The sequence below is a fragment of the Saccopteryx leptura genome, chromosome 1 (assembly GCF_036850995.1).
Source record: "Saccopteryx leptura isolate mSacLep1 chromosome 1, mSacLep1_pri_phased_curated, whole genome shotgun sequence".
Taxonomy (NCBI): Eukaryota; Metazoa; Chordata; class Mammalia; order Chiroptera; family Emballonuridae; genus Saccopteryx; species Saccopteryx leptura.
In genome coordinates, this window is record NC_089503.1 from 185,044,223 (window position 1) to 185,064,201 (window position 19,979).

General features: G+C 43.9%; 1 protein-coding gene across 7 annotated transcripts in view; it reads right to left on the reverse strand.

Annotated features, from left to right (window-relative positions):
• Positions 1–856: 856 nt before the first annotated feature.
• The window catches only part of TTC13 (tetratricopeptide repeat domain 13), a 126,688-nt gene continuing 107,565 nt past the window's right edge, over positions 857–19,979 (reverse strand). For 5 of the 7 annotated variants that reach the window (XM_066382976.1, XM_066382957.1, XM_066382937.1 and 2 more), the window contains 8 exons: positions 18,361–18,444; positions 17,281–17,365; positions 13,971–14,080; positions 10,782–10,917; positions 9,822–9,901; positions 6,704–6,782; positions 6,470–6,549; positions 857–1,556 (listed from right to left, as the gene is read on the reverse strand). In XM_066382976.1, the coding sequence (XP_066239073.1) occupies positions 1,442–1,556; positions 6,470–6,549; positions 6,704–6,782; positions 9,822–9,901; positions 10,782–10,917; positions 13,971–14,080; positions 17,281–17,365; positions 18,361–18,444 (769 nt within the window). In that variant the 3' untranslated portion in view covers positions 857–1,441. The remainder of the gene's footprint in view (positions 1,557–6,469; positions 6,550–6,703; positions 6,783–9,821; positions 9,902–10,781; positions 10,918–13,970; positions 14,081–17,280; positions 17,366–18,360; positions 18,445–19,979) is intronic. The other 2 variants (XM_066382967.1, XM_066382927.1) reach the window with 1 other exon arrangement.

Below are 19,979 nucleotides of genomic sequence, written 5' to 3' on the forward strand. Positions count from 1 at the left end.
CCTCTGCACCCCTGACTTGCTTTGCAATCCCGTAGAGCCTATAGGAGGCAGTCCTCTGTGGTTTTATGGTCCTCAGAGGACAGAAATGTACAGACACAAGGAGATTCTGTACCATAAAGTGCTAAGTTTTCTGAGTCTTGAGAAGAGCCTGAATTTGAATTGTTGGTCTCCCAGACTATGGTCAGGCAGGTAGGTCTTGGGGTCAGAGAGGACCAGCTGGAATGTTAGCACCCAGTCTTCAACAGCTGGGTGACCTTGGAGTAGGAACTTCCCAGAGCCTCAGGTCCCTTACCTGCTGGATGGAAATAACCACACTTGCCTTTCATGAGTGCAGCCTTCCTCTTAGGAGCAAACTGACCCGTGAATGTGAAGTCTGTGTATAAAATGAGATGTGCCTGACAATTTATACCATTCTCTCCTTCTCTGCTGGTTATCAAAAGAGATGAGAACACTAGCCATATCTCGGTGGCCGTTTTGAAACCTATGTCAGTACCCAGAATGACATATGTCCAAAGGGCAAGTCCCACCTGGTCAAATGCCGCTTTCTACCCAGCCTTCCAGATAATCAGGCGAACGTCAAGCGTTATTAAATCCCCAAGAGCACAGATACCTTGAGGAATCTGACACAGAAACTAAGTAACAGAAAGCAATTAACAGTTTAACTCTTTAACAACAACAAAAACAAACAACAAAAAAAAGAAAATGATTCGGAAATGGCAATAGTTTAATGAACCCATTTTACTCAAGGTCATTTTACCCTGTCTGAAAAAAATAATAATTTTCTGAATGCTCTTATACCTGAAAGTGAAACTAGTTCACAAAATAAAAACATAATCCAGTGTCAAAAAAACAGTGATGCAGAGAAATCACCCGTTTATTTTTCCAACAGAGAGGAAAATAAAAAAAGAGCAGGGTTCAATAATTCAGTGTTTGGGTCACTGGGAAATACTGTCTGCATCATTCAGTGTCCTGGCCGTGGGCTCCACGTGACATGGACACCTGCGGACGTTCATTCCCCAGTTCCGGTAAAGCCGAGAGCCCGCACGTGAAGATCGGGTTGAAAACAAGATTCCCCATCACAATGTGCATAAAAAGAAGGTCTTGGGGGAAAAAAAATGCAGATCTTTAAAGGAATGAAAATACTCCTGTTCTGTCTTTGGTGTTCCATTTAGTTACTAATTTTTGGTTTTTGAAGTAAACTTACTTTGCTGTGAGGAAGGAGCTGCCCTCCTGAACAGTATAGCCTTTTTTCCCTCAAAAACCTGCTTTCATGATTTCTGTGATGGTTCCGAAAGTTAAGAAAATGATTTCAAGTATTCAATTCCTATCAAAAATTGGTATCAAAAGTAATAAAGGACCTAATTTCTTTATAATTCCACATTTTAAAAAATAACTTAAGCAAAAGGTCCGGCCCTGTACTTGTATAAACACCGCAGTGTGACTAGAGTTTCTTAAGACAACGTGGAGAGGAGTCAGTGTTTAGCACCTCGATCATTGATCTTAACGTCGGGAACGTCTCTGATACTGAAGGAAGGATCTTATAAGAAGGTGAAATACTGAAAGAGAAAAACACAAAGAAGGGGTGTGAGCAGTAACACAATTTTACCCAAAAAAGCTTATGTTATGTATGTTATATATACTGCTCACAAAAATAGATATTTCAAAATGAATATGAAGTGATAAGAAAAAGCATTTTTTTTTTATTAAACAACATCAGAAAAGCAAACGACAAGTCAAAGAAAGTTGTTCAATTATACAAATAAGACGCAAAACCAACTTTTATTTCATTCGTGAAAGTGCACCATATGAAAGGCTGAAAGTTGCGCCCTGCCGGTTGGCTCAGTGGTAGAGCGTCAGCCTAGCGTGTAGAAGTCCTCAGCTCAATTCCTGGCCAGGGCACACCGGAGAAGCACCCCTCTGCTTCTCCACCTTTCCCCCTCTCCTTCCTCCCTATCCCTCTTCTCTTCCTGCAGCCAAGGCTCCACTGGAGCAAAGCTGGCCGAGGCACTGAAGACAGCTCCATGGCCTCTGCCTCAGATGCTAGAATGGCTCTGGTTGCAACAGAGCAACACCCCAGATGGGCAGAGCATCAGCCCCTGGTGGGCATGCTGGGTGGATCCCAGTTGGGTGCATGCTGGAGTCTGTCTGTCTGTCTGCCTCCCCCCTGCAAAAACAAAAAAAGGCTGAAAGTACTGGAGTATCTGCACATTCCCTTATCCCCTAATTTTTGTGAGCAGTGTATTTATTCCTACTGTAATAGTCACTTCCCAATACCCCACAAATACAATGTCAGACAATTATGACAAAAACAAGGAGGAACTGTGAGCAGAACAGATCCTCTACCAGGGGCCCCCAAACTTTTTACACAGGGGGCCAGTTCATTGTCCCTCAGACCGTTGGAGGGCCAGACTATAAAAAAAACTATGAACAAATCCCTATGCACACTGCACATATCTTATTTTAAAGTAAAAGAACAAAACGAGAACAAATACAATATTTAAAATAAAGAACAAGTAAATTTAAATAAAAAAAAAACTGACCAGTATTTCAACGGGAACTATGGGCCTGCTTTTGGCTAATGAGATGATCAATGTCCGGTTCCATATTTGTCACTGCTAGCCGTAACAAGTGATATGACGCGCTTCCGGAGCCGTGAAGCGTGCGTCCCGCATCACCGAAAGTAGTACTGTCCTTGAGCAATGCTGCGCTTTGCAGTGCCGCCACATACAGTACTCCAGGAGCACAGGATGCATTACTGACCACCAATGAAAGAGGTGCCCCGCCCTGGCCGGTTGGCTCAGTGGTAGAGCGTCGGCCTGGCGTGCAGAAGTCCCGGGTTCGATTCCCAGCCAGGGCACACAGGAGAAGCGCCCATCTGCTTCTCCACCCCTCCCCCTCTCCTTCCTCTCTGTCTCTCTCTTCCCCTCCCGCAGCTGAGGCTCCATTGGAGCAAAGATGGCCTGGGCGCTGGGGATGGCTCCTTGGCCTCTGCCCCAGGTGCTAGAGTGGCTCTGGTCGCAACAGAGCGACGCCCTGGAGGGGCAGAGCATCGCCCCCTGGTGGGTACAGCGTCGCCCCCTGGTGGGCGTGCTGGGTGGATCCCGGTCGGGCGCATGCGGGAGTCTGTCTGACTGTCTCTCCCTGTTTCCAACTTCAGAAAAATACAAAAAAAAAAAAAAAAGAAAGAAAGAGGTGCCCCTTCCGGAAGTGCAGCGGAGGCCGGATAAATGGCCTCAAGGGACCGCAGTTTGGGGACTTCTGCTCTAGGCAGTGGGCTGAGGTAGCAGAAGGCTCATGTTATGAGCTGCTTACAAGTTCAACCACAGTCTTTGGGGGAAAAAATTAAACTGATTGCATATGACTGTTATGTACACATGCCCCATGGGCGTGCCTGTTGGACTCGGAGTCAGAAGACACGGGTTTCAGGCACAGCCTCATTCCTTATTGGCTTTAGTCATTTCTCTAAGATCACTCCCCTTGCCTGTAGCAATAGGGACAGTATTACTCACAGAGCTACAGTGAGTGTGGAATGAGATCATATATATCAAGGGATGGTGTGAAATGTTAACTGCACAATGTAAGGTGGTGGTGGTATTCTTTCCTTAAAGAACTGTTGAAAGATTAACACTGTAAAATTACGTAAGAAACAGAAGGAAGACCTCTGACCTCATGGCCCTTTTATGAAAGCATGTGTGAAGTGGTAAACCTGCAACAAGAATATGGTGGGGAAAGGTGTACCTGCTAGAAATTTTTATATAAAAGCTAATGGAATATTTCAAGTTGAACAGGAATGTACTACAGACATGAACTTCTCTGTTTTCAACAGAGTACAAATTACCCAGCAATTTTTAGAGTGGTTGCTAAGCCAGATAGATGTGGAAAAAAAACCAAAAAACCATGGAGGAGGAGCAGAAATAAATAAGGTCAAACAGTGAAACTTCTTCTATTTCTTAGCGACAGAGACAGACAGAGGAAAGAGATGAGAAGCATCAACTCATAGTTGCGTCACTTTAGTTGTTCACTGACTGCTTCTCATACAAGCCTTGATCAGGGGACTCTAGCCAAGCCAGGGACCCCTTGTTCAAGCCAGTGACCTTGGGCTCAAGCCAGCGACCTTAGGATCATGTTGATGATCCCACACTCAAGCCTGCAACCTCAGGGTTTTGGGCCTGGGTCCTCAGCGTTCCAGGTCAATGCTCTATCCACTGCACCACCACCAGTCAGGGTAAACTTTCTTATCTTTATTATATGCAGCTTAAGTGTCTGTTTGTCGCTGATAGCTTATTGGTTGCTTGCGTAACTGTACTAGCCAATGGGGTGAAGTTGCCACGGCATTCAAATAGTCCCGCCTTCTGGCATGCCACCTCACAAATTGAGGTTAAAGATTGGAGCAATTATTATGCTGTTAAGAAATCTTAACACCAGAAGGGGTCTTTGCAATGGTACAAGACTAGAGGTTCTCCAATTAAAAAATAATGTCATAATAGCTAAGTCTTTGGCTCCTCTAAAGGTGAAATACATGTCATTCCAAGAATTGATTTGGCTCCATCTCAAACAGGGTTGCAGTTTCAATTGAGACGTAGACAATTTTCTGTAAAACTTGCCTTTGCTATGACCATCAATAAGTCTCAGGGCCAAACGCTTAAGCGTGTTGGCATTTTTTTTTTTCTTTTTTTCTGAAGCTGGAAACGGGGAGAGACAGCCAGATAGACTCCTGCATGCGCCCGGCCGGGATCCACCCGGCACGCCCACCAGGGGCGATGCTCTGCCCAACAGGGGGCGATGCTCTGCCCCTCCGGGGCAGCGCTCTGCCGCGACCAGAGCCACTCTAGCGCCTGGGGCAGAAGCCAAGGAGCCATCCCCAGCGCCCGGGCCATCTTTGCTCCAATGGAGCCTTGGCTGTGGGAGGGGAAGAGAGAGAGAAGAGAGGAAGGAGGGGGTGGGGGGTGGAGAAGCAAATGGGCGCTTCTCCTATGTGCCCTGGCCGGGAATCGAACCCGGGTCCCCCGCACGCCAGGCCGACGCTCTACCGCTGAGCCAACCGGCCAGGGCCGTGTTGGCATTTTTTTACCTGAGCCTGCATTTGGACACGGTCAACTGTATGTTGCCTGTTCAAGAGTTCGTGAAAGAACGGACGTAAAATTAAAAATAATTGATGGTCCTCTGCAAGGTGAGCTTAAAAATGATGGAAAGATCTACACAAGAAATGTTGTGTACAAAGAGATCTTTGACATGTGAATTAACATTTTATTATTTAAATCACCTTTATTTATTGAGCTAGCGGTGGCTCTTAAGAACCACCAGTGGTTTCCTTCATTGCACTCTACTTTAAGCAATTAAGCAAGTAGAAGGGGGAAACCCCGTGGGGCAGTAAGCAAAGGGGCGTCCTTGCCGCCTGCCCTGGGTAATTCAGTTTGAATTAGCAGACACCTTCGCACAAATCATTTTAATTACAATTTATAATATCTAGAACAGCGGTCATTTCGTATGACCGCCGGGCTTTCTAGTTCTTTATTAAATATTAAAACATCTGTGAGCTTAATTTCATCCCAACTTTACACACTCCTCTGTGATGCTTTTGGAAACAAGAACCAGGGAAGACTACAGTCAGCTGGACTCCCCTCATAGAAATAGTCAGGGGTCATTTCTGGTTTGCGATGACTGACTCACATGTACTCTCACCTAAATCAGAACAAAGTCCCACCTTCTCAGAGTCTAGTGGGAGTCAAGTGTGGCTGGCCATGCACACTTTCCTGGGAGAAGTCTGCAATGGGTCAGCTCAGTTTTTTTTTTTGTTTTTTCAGAGACAGAGAGAGAGTCAGAGAGAGGGATAGTAGACAGGGACAGACAGACAGGAACAGAGAGATGAGAAGCATCAATCATTAGTTTTTCGTTGCGCATTGCGACACCTTAGTTGTTCATTGATTGCTTTCTCATATCTGCCTTGACCGTGGGCCTTCAGCAGACCGAGTAACCCCTTGCTCAAGCCAGCGACCTTGGGTCCAAGCTGGTGAGCTTTTAGCTCAAACCAGATGAGCCTGCGCTCAAGCTGGCGACCTCGGGGTCTCGAACCTGGGTCCTCTGCATCCCAGTCCGACGCTCTATCCACTGTGCCACCGCCTGGTCAGACAGGTCAGCTCAGTTTTCAAGTTCACTCCTGAAGAGTAAACCCAACAGTTTGAAATAAAGGGTAAGTTAGCCACGAGAAATAAGTATCTGATTATATAAAAATAAGACATCTGCAACTTCCTTTCACCTACTAGTGTATTTTTTTATTCATTATTCACTTGTGTCCATACACTCACCCTTTAAGGAGTCTTACACAACAAAATATTTTAACCTTTAAATTCATGGTGTAATAGCAACTCAGAAAAATGAGTACAATTCCAGTTTCTCAAATAACTCTAAAAGTAGTCCTTTTCCTCCCTCCCTATCTGCAATATCTTTGCTGACCCCATCAAGTACTGACCTTTTCAAGTTCATCCAGCTTTTAGCAATTTTGCTGAAGGCCTCTGAACCAGGGGCTGTCATAGCTTCAAAGTCAACTAACTGAAAAAAAAAAAAAAGAAAGAAATTTAGGAATGCTATTAAATACAGAGGAGAAAAGCTTACTCTGACATCTGTTTGACTCAAATACTTAACACAAAAACTCAGATTGGAATTTAAACACAACCCACCATTTTCCTTTCCCGGTTCAACGTACCTTCCCTTTGGGAATCTTCCCAGCTACTTCTTTTCCACTTGCCATCAACGCTCCCACAATCACTGAGTAAGCTATCACACTATCCAAATAAAGAACAATTATCAATCAGTCCACCTACAGTTATGGAGCTCACCGGGGATTTCCCGTCATAAAAGATGAAATTTAATTTCTTTTAAGAATTCTTTGGGACATGAAACAGAAGATTACTTTCATTTGGTTTAAAAAGTATTTACTAATTTACTACTAAAAAAAGTATCTACTGATTTATTAATTTAAGAGTAAATGTGACCAAGAATATTCTAAAGAAAATAAGGGCTTCTTTTAATCAGGACATTTCTTTCCACTTAAGTTTTTCGATTCTTGTGAAATAATAAATTAGAGAATGTCTGTTTGTATTTTTAACAACTTCATGAGGCTTGGCTTTAACATGCATATCTATAACACACTTTGTAAGTGCACACAGATTAATTTTATCATTTAAGTGTTAAACAACGTTGGCCTTCAGGGAAGCAAAGCCGCACTCATGCCTCTAGGTACTAACAGACTATGAAAAGTGATACACTATATCAATTTCCTTTTGGCACATAACAGGCTCACTCTTGATTCTGACATCTTTATTACACACCGATGTGTGCCCCTGTGCAAGGCGTCCCAGGACCAAGATAATGAGACACCGCCTGCCTCCGACGAAAAGGACAGCTGGAGCGCAGGCAGAGCCCACACCCATGCGCAGCGAGTTGTGCCCAGGGCTCACCCACCAGGCTCACCTCACAGAGCATGGGCAGGTGCTTGGCCTCTTCCAGGGCCTGGGGCAGGGCAAGAGGCAGAGAGGGCGGGACATGAAGACATGAGGAAAGGCAAGGAGGTGTGGTGGAGGGAAGACCTTCTGTTGCACAGGGCAGATAAAGGAGGGTGGTGGCGAGGCCAGGGTAAACCAGGGTGGGACAGGGATGGGCACTGTACATGACAGCAGTGTGTGTGAACTTGAGCCAGCTGGCACACAGGACTGGGGGCACAGCGTGTGGAAGGAGGAAAACCCGGAAGCGGGAGGCTCGTTAAAAAGGTTGTGCCAGGATAAGGGTCTGAACCATGGCAGTAGCTGTGCATAGAAGGGAGAGAGAGAACTGAGGGTTAGGGGCAGAATCCACAGGGTCCAGCGCCTGAACAGAAGCAAGAACAGAGGGAAAGAGACGAGGGTGACAGCAGCACGACTTCCTTCACTGTCAGAGCTGCCAGCAGGCACCCAGAGTTGTTGAGGACCATGATGACTGCCGGGTGTGCACAGCGCCAGGGCAAGCGCCAGTGGCGGGTGAACGGTGCCACGTCCTGCCTTACACGCATCGTATACTCTGTGCACACGGCTACCGATAACTTGCTGATATTACAATATTTATGTGCCTATTTTGTTTTCATGCCTTTTTAATATTGTAATAAAACTCACTACTACATTTAGGTGAGATTTACTTTTAAAGTATTACTAAAGATGTACAAGTATATTATATTATTATTATTTTTTTGACAAAGAGCGAGTCAGAGAGAGGGGCAGATAGGGACAGACAGGAAGGGACAGAGATGAGAAACATCAATTCTTTGTTGCAACTCCTTAGTGTTCAGTGATTACGTTCTCAAATGTGCCTTGACTGGGGGCTACAGCAGAGTGAGTGACCCCTTGCTCAAGCCAGCGACCTTGGGCTTCAAGCCAGCGACCTTTGGGCTCTAGCCAGTAACCATGGGGCCATGTCTATGATCCCACACTCAAGCTAGTGACCCCACGCTCAAGCTGGTGAACCCGTGTTCAAGCTGGATAAGCCCACACTCAAGCTGGCGACCTCGCAGTTTTGAACCCGAGTCCCTGCATCCCCGTCCAATGCTCTATCCACTGTGCCACTGTCTGGTCAGGTTACAGGTATATTATTGTAGCCACCACATCTTAAATTAAAATACAACGTGTCCGTAAAGTCATGGTGCACTTTTGACCGGTCACAGGAAAGCAACAAAAGACGATAGAAAAGTAAAATCTGCACCAAGGAAAACCCTCCCAGTTTCTGTAGGATGATGTGGCAGCATGTGCACATGCACAGATGATGACGTAACACCGTGTATACAGTGGAGCAGCCCAAGACCATGCCAGTTGAGATGTGGACAGTACAGAGGAAAGTTCAGTGTGTTCTGTGGCTCGCTAAATTCGAATCCGTGACCAAAGAGCAATGTGAATATTGGTGCGTTTATAACGAAGTGCCACCACATAGGAATTACATTACTCGGTGGGATAAGCAGTTGAAAGAAACCAGCAGTTTGGTGGAGAAACCCCGTTCTGGTAAGCCATCAGTCAAGTGACGAGTCTGCAGAGGCTATACGGGATGGCTACCTAAGGAGCCCCAAAAATTCTGTGCGTGAGCCGACATTGAACTGCACTGAATAGGTATGAAACTGGGAGAGTTTTCCTTTTATTTGGTGATTTCACATTTCTATCGTCTTTTGTTGCTTTCCTGTGACCAGTCAAAAGTGCACCATGACTTTACAGACACACTGTACAAACCAGCAACAGCTTGCACGCTGACGCGACTCACTGTGCAGGCACAGGGTAAAGGAGTAAAAAGACAACGTGCTGACACCTCTTTCGTGTAAATGACAGCTACAGAATGCCTGAGGGATTCATAACAAGCCAGAATTTATTCACAGTAATAAAGATAATATGGAATGGCCAATGACTCAAAATATAAAACAGTAGGGCTAGAGGTCAATTAGTGGCCAAATACTGGGGGAGAGGGGCAAAGAAAGCAGGGTGACAGTCTGGGCAAGTGTCAAAATGAAAGGACAGGGAGCAGGACGTGGCACACATGTTTTCAGCGCACACTCCCTGAAGGAACGAGCCTGCGCCTGCAGAACGCAAGTATCATACATAGCATCAGAACTGTCCTTCATGATGCTTTTGAGGATGCGGTAGATCAAGGAAATAATTTTGGGGTAGATTTTGAAATAAAAGGTGGGGGACTTCTTGTCATTGCTTGGGGTACTTTTGTACCCACACTTACAACAGGAAGTGTAAGCAAAACCAGACAAACCAATCATGTTTTCAGTGTAAATAAAACCTCTTAAATGATAGGACATCACTCACCTGGATCCTCGAGAGAGTGGCATTAAATTATAAAAGTAATAAACTAAGGATAAGATTAAGTTGCAAACAGCATCCGCCTCCTAGAAGAAAAGACACATGCTCATGACCTCAAACACTAGATTGTAAACTAGGTTTCATCGGGACAAGACACAGAAGCATCATTACATCAGGAGGAGGACTTCCACATTCCTCTCCCACAAGAACCTACTCTCTCACTCTTGAATACTTAATACTCTTCTGTACTGTTTTGCTAATGAAAGGGAACATACAGTCTAGTCTAGAGTGGTTTCTTCCCAGCTGTTTTTAAAACTGTTAACTTTTCTGATAAACATAAAGAGCTCAGTCTCCTTGAATGTTATCTGCAATGTCAAAATATACATTGAGATTAAAATAAAACAAAGCACTTATTAATATCAATTAGGCTTTCTACAAGCCCCCACAGATTTAGGTGATAAATATGCTTAATTATTAATACATATAAAAACTTAGTTACTTAAATATATGAATTCACTGAATAATGCGTAGCACCTTCCTGGGGCCATGGGGACCCATTCCAGAACGCGGATGGAGTGCCCACCAGACTCTCAGCACAGTGACAGCTGCAGTCACAAAGGTGACATGTCAGATCCCACCTCCAAGGGGCCCCCTTGAGTCAGGGTGGGCACTGGAGGGACAAGATCACAGACCATCAGGAAAAGAAGGTCATTTTCATTATGGACCAAATTTTTCACTGAAATCATGGCAAAGCCCAAATTTATGATAATATCATATACAATAAATTTCTTTCCCCTCCCCAGTTACTGTAGCTAACACCTATGGGAACTATTTTGGTAAGATATTAAAAACTATAGGTACAATGAAGCTGATCTCAAGCATAAAACATATAATCCCAATGGAAGGGCAGAGGCTTTAAAAAGTTTAGTCACAGGAAGCATGGGCAAAAGGAAACCAAACACCTACCCCAAACTCAGAGGAAAGGATGAGAATTTTCCCTTTTGCTGTTAGATCTTTATAAAGTGCATCTATTTCAGCGTGATATAATTGTGTTCTCTCTTCTGTGGTTTGCGTTTCCACAGAAAATAGTATGTTGCCAATCCTAAAAACACAAGAAGGGGTTAGAGGCCCCGGGCAAGCATGTCAAAGGCATATGTTATACAACTGACAGAGCCCAGCACAGCAAGTAAAACAGGAAGCAAAGAGAAAGCTGAAGTGGCCAAGACACACCGAGCTCAGACCTCGCCTTGCTAACTACTCACAGATGAGGCATAGGCCACAAGTATGCAATCTATTTTTCAAAAATCATGGTATTTTGCTCAGTCTAACCATATGTTATTATATACGCTTAAGCTATTACAGAAGGAAACTACACATAGTTTTAAAACTATTTTTAATGCCCAGTAAACATTTTATCAGACAGCTGCCTACTATGATTGGGGATCAGAGGCAAGAACTGAGCGCAGGAAGTTCAAGGAGTCCGCTGTTTCCTTCTTTCTTTTCTCTTATTTTTTTCTTCCCCCCCCCCTCTCTTTTTTAAAGCTTCTGCTGCATGTTTAGCTCCACGAAACTGTGGAGGATGCACAATAGGTATTTATTGTACAACATCCATAACAAGAGTGCTGAACATGGCCCTTAGATCCTAGAAAGAAGATGGCACAGCAGCTGTTTTTTGAGGAAGGGAAGCAGAAACAAGGCCACGGACTACTAGGAGACAGTGCTCAGGCCAAAGCACTGTTCATTGGGCTTCAAAAGGGGGAGATCAGATCCAACTTAAAAGACATGGAAGAACACAGGAAATGCTTTATGGAAGAAGAGGCCTGAACTTGGGTCTTGAAGATCAAGACAGGATTGACAGAGGCTCAGAGAGTAAGCAGTCCAGCTGAATTGGCAGGACAGGTTCCAACTGGAAAATGGTTCAGGTAAAGCAGGAAATATGGGTCGAGATCACATTATGGAAGGCCTCAATTGCCTGGCAGGAGAGTAGGCTTTGGGACCAACAAGCAATGACAAGGTATGGACTGGGGAGTAATTTTTCGAGCTGGAGACACACCCAGTGGAGTGGAGCCTTAGGAATACCAGGGAAGCACTGGGAACCCACTAGGAGATGGGCAATGTAGACATCAGCATGGGCCCATGCGAGGGGTTTGAGGCCCTGGGCAAGCGAGCCAGAGGACGGGTGACACAGACAGTGTGGAAAGATGCTACATATCAGGGGGAAGGAACTTTGCCTACTCTTACTCAGTAATTCATTTCTACCAGAGAATTCAATCTGAGAATACCTCTATCTATAACACTGGTGGGTGAAAAGGGAGGAAATAATTTTACATTGACAGCAAACCCTGGAATTCCTTTTGGGGGGAGAATGACCTTTATTGGGAAAGTACTTTGATAAGTCGGTGGCTTGCAGTAGAGATGGAACCTCAAGGACATGGAAAGGTCACAAAATGTGGAAGCTGCCACACTAGGGTTTACTCAGGAAGGCCTGTTAAGTTTTGCCATGGAACCTCACAACGGGCTCCTGTGGTTTGAGAGTAAAAGCCGAGGAAAAAGCCAGAGGCCACGAGGCAGGGGGCCAGAGAACAGGAGTCAGAGCCTCGCCTGAGCAGGCAGAAATCACCAGGCCTGCAGGTTGAGTGTGGGTGGGTGGGTGGGAGTGCGGGGGCGGGAAGGTTCAAGGCGAGTCCACTCAAAATTCAAGGAATATGAAGGCTCCTAGATGAAGCTTGGATTTTATTTATTTATTTATTTATTTAGTATTTTTCTGAAGTGAGAAGTGGGGAGGCAGAGAGATACACTCCTGCATGCGCCCAACCAGTATCCATCCGGCATGCTCACTAGGGGGCATGGCTCTGCCCATCTGGGGCATTGCTCCTTTGTAACTGAAGCCATTCCAGCGCCTGAGGTGGAAGCCATGGAGCTGTCCTCAGTGCCCAAGCCAACTTTGCTCCAATGGAGTCTTGGCTGCGGGAGGGGAAGAGAGAGGTAGAGAGAAAGGAGAGGGGGAAGGGTGAAGAAGCAGATGGGTGCTTCTCCTGTGTGCCCTGGCCGGGAATCGAACCTGGGACATCTACACACTGGGCTGACTCTCTACCACTAAGTCTACCGGCCAGGGCCTTGGATTTTAGATATAGTTAATAAAAAGGTTTCCTATGGTGCCATTTATAAAGTGAAAAAATAGGAAACACTGTAAATGGTTAATAACAACAACAAAAAAAAAAACAGTAGAAGAAACTACATCTATAAAGTGGAATACTATGCAATTATTAAAAATGCTTACAGGAACAGGACATGGTGAAATGTCATAAAGTCATGGGAAGGGAATAAAGAAACACATTATAAAACACAATAATATAATCTCAGTTTCTGAATAATGGTTTATTTTTTAATCTTTGCTTATCTGTGTATTCTAAATTTTGTACATTAAGACCACATTAGTCTCTCATATACATTAAAACCTGTATTAAAAAATAAACTTCGTCGGCCTGGCGTGCGGAGGACCCGGGTTCGATTCCCGGCCAGGGCACACGGGAGAGGAGCCCATTTGCTTCTCCACCCCTCCGCCGCACTTTCCTCTCTGTCTCTCTCTTCCCCTCCCGCAGCCAAGGCTCCATTGGAGCAAAGATGGCCCGGGCGCTGGGAATGGCTCTGTGGCCTCTGCCCCAGGCGCTAGAGTGGCTCTGGTAGCAATATGGCGACGCCCAGGATGGGCAGAGCGTCGCCCCATGGTGGGCGTGCCGGGTGGATCCCGGTCGGGCGCATGCAGGAGTCTGTCTGACTGTCCCCGTTTCCAGCTTCAGAAAAATGAAAAAAATAAATAAATAAATAAATAAAAATAAAATAAAATAAACTTACAATGGCTTTCAATCTGCCAATTTCACATCTTTTTTTTTCATTTTATTAGTAGAAGCCTTTCCCACAATGAACTTTGAGAACTCAGAAGAATATTTTCCACAAACCACATTAGACATTATATGTACTATCCAGAAAGCGGTTAGATTTGGCCGGTAGAATACTGAAAATGTAATGTGAAAAAAGTCACTGTTATAGCTACACATGGGGCCATGTTTCGATCTCAGGATACAACGAAAGCCTGCAATGCAGGCAGCTTCTGACAGCAGCCACCTTCGCCCCACATTCAGGAAGCATACGTACTTGTCTCCAGTAATAGTGATTGTGAATCCATCATATTCCTTCCCTTGATCTTTGAGGCTGGGGACTTTTGTGTTCACAGTGAACCCATCCTTCGTTTTAGTATTGAACTGCTTTCAGGGAAAAAAAAAATTCACGTTTCTAATGTAAAATTCATTGTAAATCCCAACTGCTACAGTGCAGTGCTGACTCCAACTTCCATGTTTTTAGAAAGGGTCTCAGAAGTCGCTGATACAAGGGACCCAGCAATTAGGGACAGATGACACCTCTGCCTGTCCCCAGACCCCAACACAAACTCTAAGTCCAACTTCCACTCGGCATGGCCCGTAAGTTGGAGGTCACAGAGGACCTCAGTACCACACTAAAATCCTAAGCTGATTTTGTATACTGCCCAATATATACTGCTCACAAAACTTAGAGGGTATTTCAAAATGAATATGAAGCGATAAAATATCCCCTAAATTTTGTGAGCAGTGCAGTACCATTAAATGCCTATGATGCTCACAGGAAAGCTAACGATTAAAAACTAGACCGTGCCTGTGTCTTCCTGTGTGGTGCATCCAAGTGTCTTCCTGTGTGGTGAAGCCGTTCTGCCCTCTGGGGGGCATTTGGTGGATTTACGGCAGAGTTTGGTGGCTACTGTATTAGGTGGGTGGGAGCCAAGACTACCTGATGGCCCATTGAACTTTCTGCAGACAGAGTTCCTATCTGTAACAATCATTACACCAAGGCCTGGAACTCCTGTTACACTTACACACTAAATACTTGTTAAGAGTTTTAATGCACACTGAATTTTCCACCATTGCAGAAAGCACACAAATTAAGGGAAAGAATGTATCATATTGTTTGGAATTTAACTGAGTGTGGTTTACCATTTCAGAAAACCACGTCACCAATGACAATAGCTCATGATACCTGCGCCACTGTCATTTTACATATAGATCTCAATTGTGTTTCACGAAAATGTGCCTGAATGCTGGCATGCTGAATGTACACTATTCTATCCCAACCTACTTACACTTTAGAATTCCTTTACGGTACAACGTTGACTTTTAAAGAGTTGAGTGAGGAGTGTTCTGTAAATTTCATCTTAGCACAGCAAAGGGGGCATCTGAACATGTTTACTGAGTTAATACATGGGATTGAGAAGACTGAGAACCACTCCTCGAGTTATCAGACCCTTGCGATAACCCCCGAGGTTGATCTGCAGAATCAGCTCCTAAGCAGGTAGGAGCCAGAGACCCAGTCTGGGAAATAGGCTCTCCTAAGCCTGGCAAGGCAGATGTGGACCCGGTACTGTCTTAGCTCATGGCTTGGACACAACCTGATGTTTCCTGGTTATTCCTTAGAAGTGGATACTCTTCGTTCATCCATATAAATTTCTTAAATTTTATTTGATGTAAATCAGTCTTGTCTACTATAGCTGCAAGGAGAATGTTTATTTGTTTTATATCAAAGTCTAAATCTATCTGCTATTCACAGATTTTGGGGGAGTTATATTCATTAGTGGATAAAAAGCTCAAAATTCTTAATGGATTATACTTTAAAACAATACAATTTGTCCCCTGAAGTCTCCTTTCCTTGAATTCAAACAGTTCTGACGCTGTTGTGGCCACATCCACTCTTCCTTTCATCATTTGCCGGACACACCTTTCGCCCTTCCTCTTTCTAAATGTCATTATGTTGTAAGTGTCTCCTGGACTATAACTTTTTCTTTTCCAAGTGAGAGGAGGGGAGATAGAGAGACAAACTCCCTCATACACCCTGACCAGGATGTACCTGGCAACCCCTGTCTGGGGCTAATGATCTGCCCATTTGGTGCCATATTCACAACTGAGCTATTTAGCACCTGAGGTGAGGCCACAGAGCCATCCTCAGTGCCCAGAGCCGATGTGCTAGAACCAATCAAGCCACGGCTGCAAGAGAGCAAGTGTGAGAGAGAGAGAAGGGGTGGAGAAGCAGATGGTTGCTTCTCCTGTGTGCCCTCACCGGGTATCAAACCCAGGACATCCATACACCAGGACAACACTCTACCACTGAGCCAACTGGCCAGGGCCTCCTGGACTTTCAAAACCAATCTAAGAATCTCAGTCTTTCAACAAAGGGGTCGATTATTAATGACACGTTGAGATTTGACACTGCCATTACAGAATTTCCTACATGTTATTTTTTCCCTCATCTTCTTGTAAGCTTTCCCTGGAATTGACTTTGTTTTCTTTTTTCTTTTCTTTTTTTTTTTTTTAAAGGTTGGTTTGTTTTTTTTTTTAATTATTTATTTATTTATTCATTTTAGAGAGGAGAGAGAGAGGGAGAGAGACAGAGAGAGAGAGAGAAAGGAGAGAGAGACAGGGGGGAGGAGCTGGAAGCATCAACTCCCATATGTGCCTTGACCAGGCAAGCCCAGGGTCTCAAACCGGCGACCTCAGCATTTCCAGGTCAATGCTTTATCCACTGCGCCACCACAGGTCAGGCGACTTTGTTTTCTTTATTCCATTTCCCTGCCTTCCAGAGATTTAGAAGAGGATACACCCTATCTGAATTCTTTCAGTGTTTACCTTTAAATTTTTAATACAATTGGTTAACACCTGAAAATGGCTGCCTTACATTTTGTCCTGTTTTATCATTGTTACATGTGGAAGGGCAGTTGAGTGCTAGTTACTCCTCTGTGACCAGAAGCAGGATTCCACTGTCTGCAATTTTAAGTTTCCTTCTGTTTCTGATATCACTACTTCCTCACAGATTTGCTTCTTATGTTTGAACCCGATGCCTATGTTTTATTTTATTTTGGTTATTATTCAGTATGTTTATGTTAGCGTATTTGGGTAGTGTACTAAACTTTAAAACACTTACAGGATAGCCTGGCCAGGCAGTGGCGCAGTGGATAGAGCGTCGGACTGGGATGCAGAGGACCCAGGTTCGAGACTCCGAGGTCGCCAGCTTGAGCACGGGCTCATCTGGTTTGAGCAAAAAGCTCACCAGCTTGGACCCAAGGTCGCTGGCTCGAGCAAGGGGTTACTCAGTCTGCTGAAGGCCCGTGGTCAAGGCACATATGAGAAAGCAATCAATGAACAACTAAGGTGTTGCAACGGGCAACGAAAAACTAATGATTGATGCTTCTCATCTCTCCGTTCCTGTCTGTCTGTCCCTATCTATCCCTCTGTCTCTGTAAAAAAAATAAATAAATAAATAAATAAACACAGGATAATATTAATAAACATGGTATTTAATAACTAAAAAAGTACTGTAGTTTTATTTTTTCCTAAAAACATACTGCAATTAAAAAAAAAGGTACTGTGATTGATGTTAAACTTACCTTCATAATTGGAAGAAGGTCTTCTACTTTGTGCACCTTTTCTAGAGCTTCTCTGACTTCCAACAAGCCTTTAGGGTTATTAGCTCTGAAAAAGGGGGAGAGATGGAACTAAAATTACCGTATTTCCCCATGTATAAGACATACTTTTTTTGAAAAATTTGGGGTCTATAAACTGGATGCATCTTATACAGTGGTTGTAGATTTTTTTTTACTAGCATTTTCTGCTTATTCACAGGAATGAATTTTATGAGGAATAAAATCTGAGTTCAATAACGTTATGTACTACTTTTTCTTTTTCAAATTTCGGGCCCCAAAATTAAGGTGCGTCTTATACATGGGGAAACACAGTAATACAGAAATGTCATAATTATACTATCACCTCTAATTTAAATAAATCATCCTTAATTATGATGGCTCAATATTCAAAATGATGGGCCAGAACTAAAGTTTCTAAATAATGAGATGGTTTAATCATAAAGAGGGCTAGGCTACCAATGAGAATTAAGGAAATGGGCAGCAGCTCAGCTAGCAGGTGAAAGAGGGAAAAGCAGAATGGACAGACATCCTGTTTGGTCATCAAGCCTGATACTCCTCTTCCAACTCTGAAATTAGAAGTAGATGTCTTTTTCTTCTAAAGCTGCTCACATGGAAGTACCCTGCTAGGTTTTTGTATCAATTTTATATATTCACTTGGTGATAATGGACCACTCAGAATTCTTTTTTTCTCCAGTGTTATGTTCAGTTATATCTATTTTATCTCCCTACCTTTCACTTCAGAGAGAACGAATATTAAGGATGAAACCTCTTATAAAAAATGTCGAAGAAACATCCAGCCTCTTAGAAGAAAGAGACTTAAGTCACAATATTGTATGTAAGATCAAACACATTCAGCTGAGGTCCGTGGATTTTGTTAAGTTATTATTAAAGAGAAGATCGTAAGACATTATGAAAGGATTTATGATTCCAAATATGTTGTAAAAATCTGATACTTTGTTTAGTTGGTCAACAGGCTTAGTCTTCAAGTTTCATAAATATAACAAATATATGAAATCATTACTAAGAAAAAAATTAAAGGATTACCCATGATAAATAAGAATTCTATCTTTAATAAAATGAAGAATTTTCTCAAAATATTCCAGGTATCTCATGTTAATCACCTGACCCCTGTAAGAAAAACAATTAAGAATTTTTACAAAAGAATATATTCCAAACAATCTCTAATTTCCAAGCTTATTCAAAAGAACAGCAAGAAAATAATGCAGCATAAAAGATTGGAATATTCACTTGTTTGCAACCAACAAATGGAGAGAAGCAAAGGATGGTCTTAGCGAGACTGTGCCTCAGCTCATGGGGCTTACACTGGTGGGAAAGGTACCAGACTCAGCCCCAGAGATGCCAAAATCCTCCAGTGCTTAAATGAGCTCAGACTTTCATGCTAGTTTCCCCCTATGGGTCCTTTCACTTTTTTTGCAACATGCCTTCTGCCCCTTAGTTCTCCTGACAGCATTCTCCTCTGATCCTCTGCTCGCTACCCGAAGCCTGATTTCTCACATTTCTAGTCAACATGCTAAGGTACACATCTGACTGACACACACATGGACAAGAGAATGTATACACCTGACTGGTGTATACATGTACATGTACACATCCGACTGACACACACACACGGACAAGAGAATGTACACACCTGACTAGCGTGTACATGTACGTGTATATATCCGACCGACATACACATGCACAAGAAAATGTGCACAGACTATAGGTATACAATATACACACACCCAACTGCTCAACTGCTCCCCGGACTCCCCCCAAAGCTCAAGTTCATAACAGTAGTACAGGAATCCACTCCCCTGCACTCCCCCAGCAATACCCTCCCCCAACCATGTCCACCCACTTTTTGTCCAGTTGCTACGGGGCTACTGGGACACCCATGACCTGAGCCAGAGATGGAATGCTCCTGTGGTTCTACGCATCCCCATGTCTAACCCTCCACCAGCGCTCCTCAGACTACCTCTGCAATATCCTCTCTTCCCTCCAACTCACCCCCACACTGCACTCCAGACAGCAGTACTTGCTCACCAGAGCTATTACACCCCTCTAACCACTTCCTTTCCCTCCTGGGCGCTGCCCTTTCTCACCCATCCTGCTACCCACAGCCAAAGTGATCCCCTGATTGTGCAAATGTGTTTCTGTCACTCCTCTGCTCACAATCTCTGAAAAGCCCACCATCACTTTCAGGGGAAAAAAATGCCTTCCCATAGAGTAGAAAGTGAGTCATACTTTGGGAAAAAAGTTACTTATAGTTTGGCCTCTTTTAGGCCTTGATTGTGGGTACCCCTTAATTGCAAACTAGTCACTATCACGATAAATTAGTCTTTTCCGACTGTGCCCAAATTGCTGTGGGTCCATGCCTCAATCACCTCTCTGTGATTCCAGTCTTTCCAAACAGCTCGGGACCACCTGAAGGCTGGTCAGAGTGCCCTTTTCTGTGTCCCCAGTATCTACACATGACTATCACATCTGAATACATCATACAGTTGTCACTGTCTGTCTCCTGCACTACGCTATGCGCTTTCTGAAGTCAGGACTTACTATGTTTCTTAATCACCACCATGCAGCACAGCACATGGACAGTGAACTTCAAAGAAAGCTAGTTGAGTTTCTCTATAAATGTCACAAACTACTCCATAAGAAAC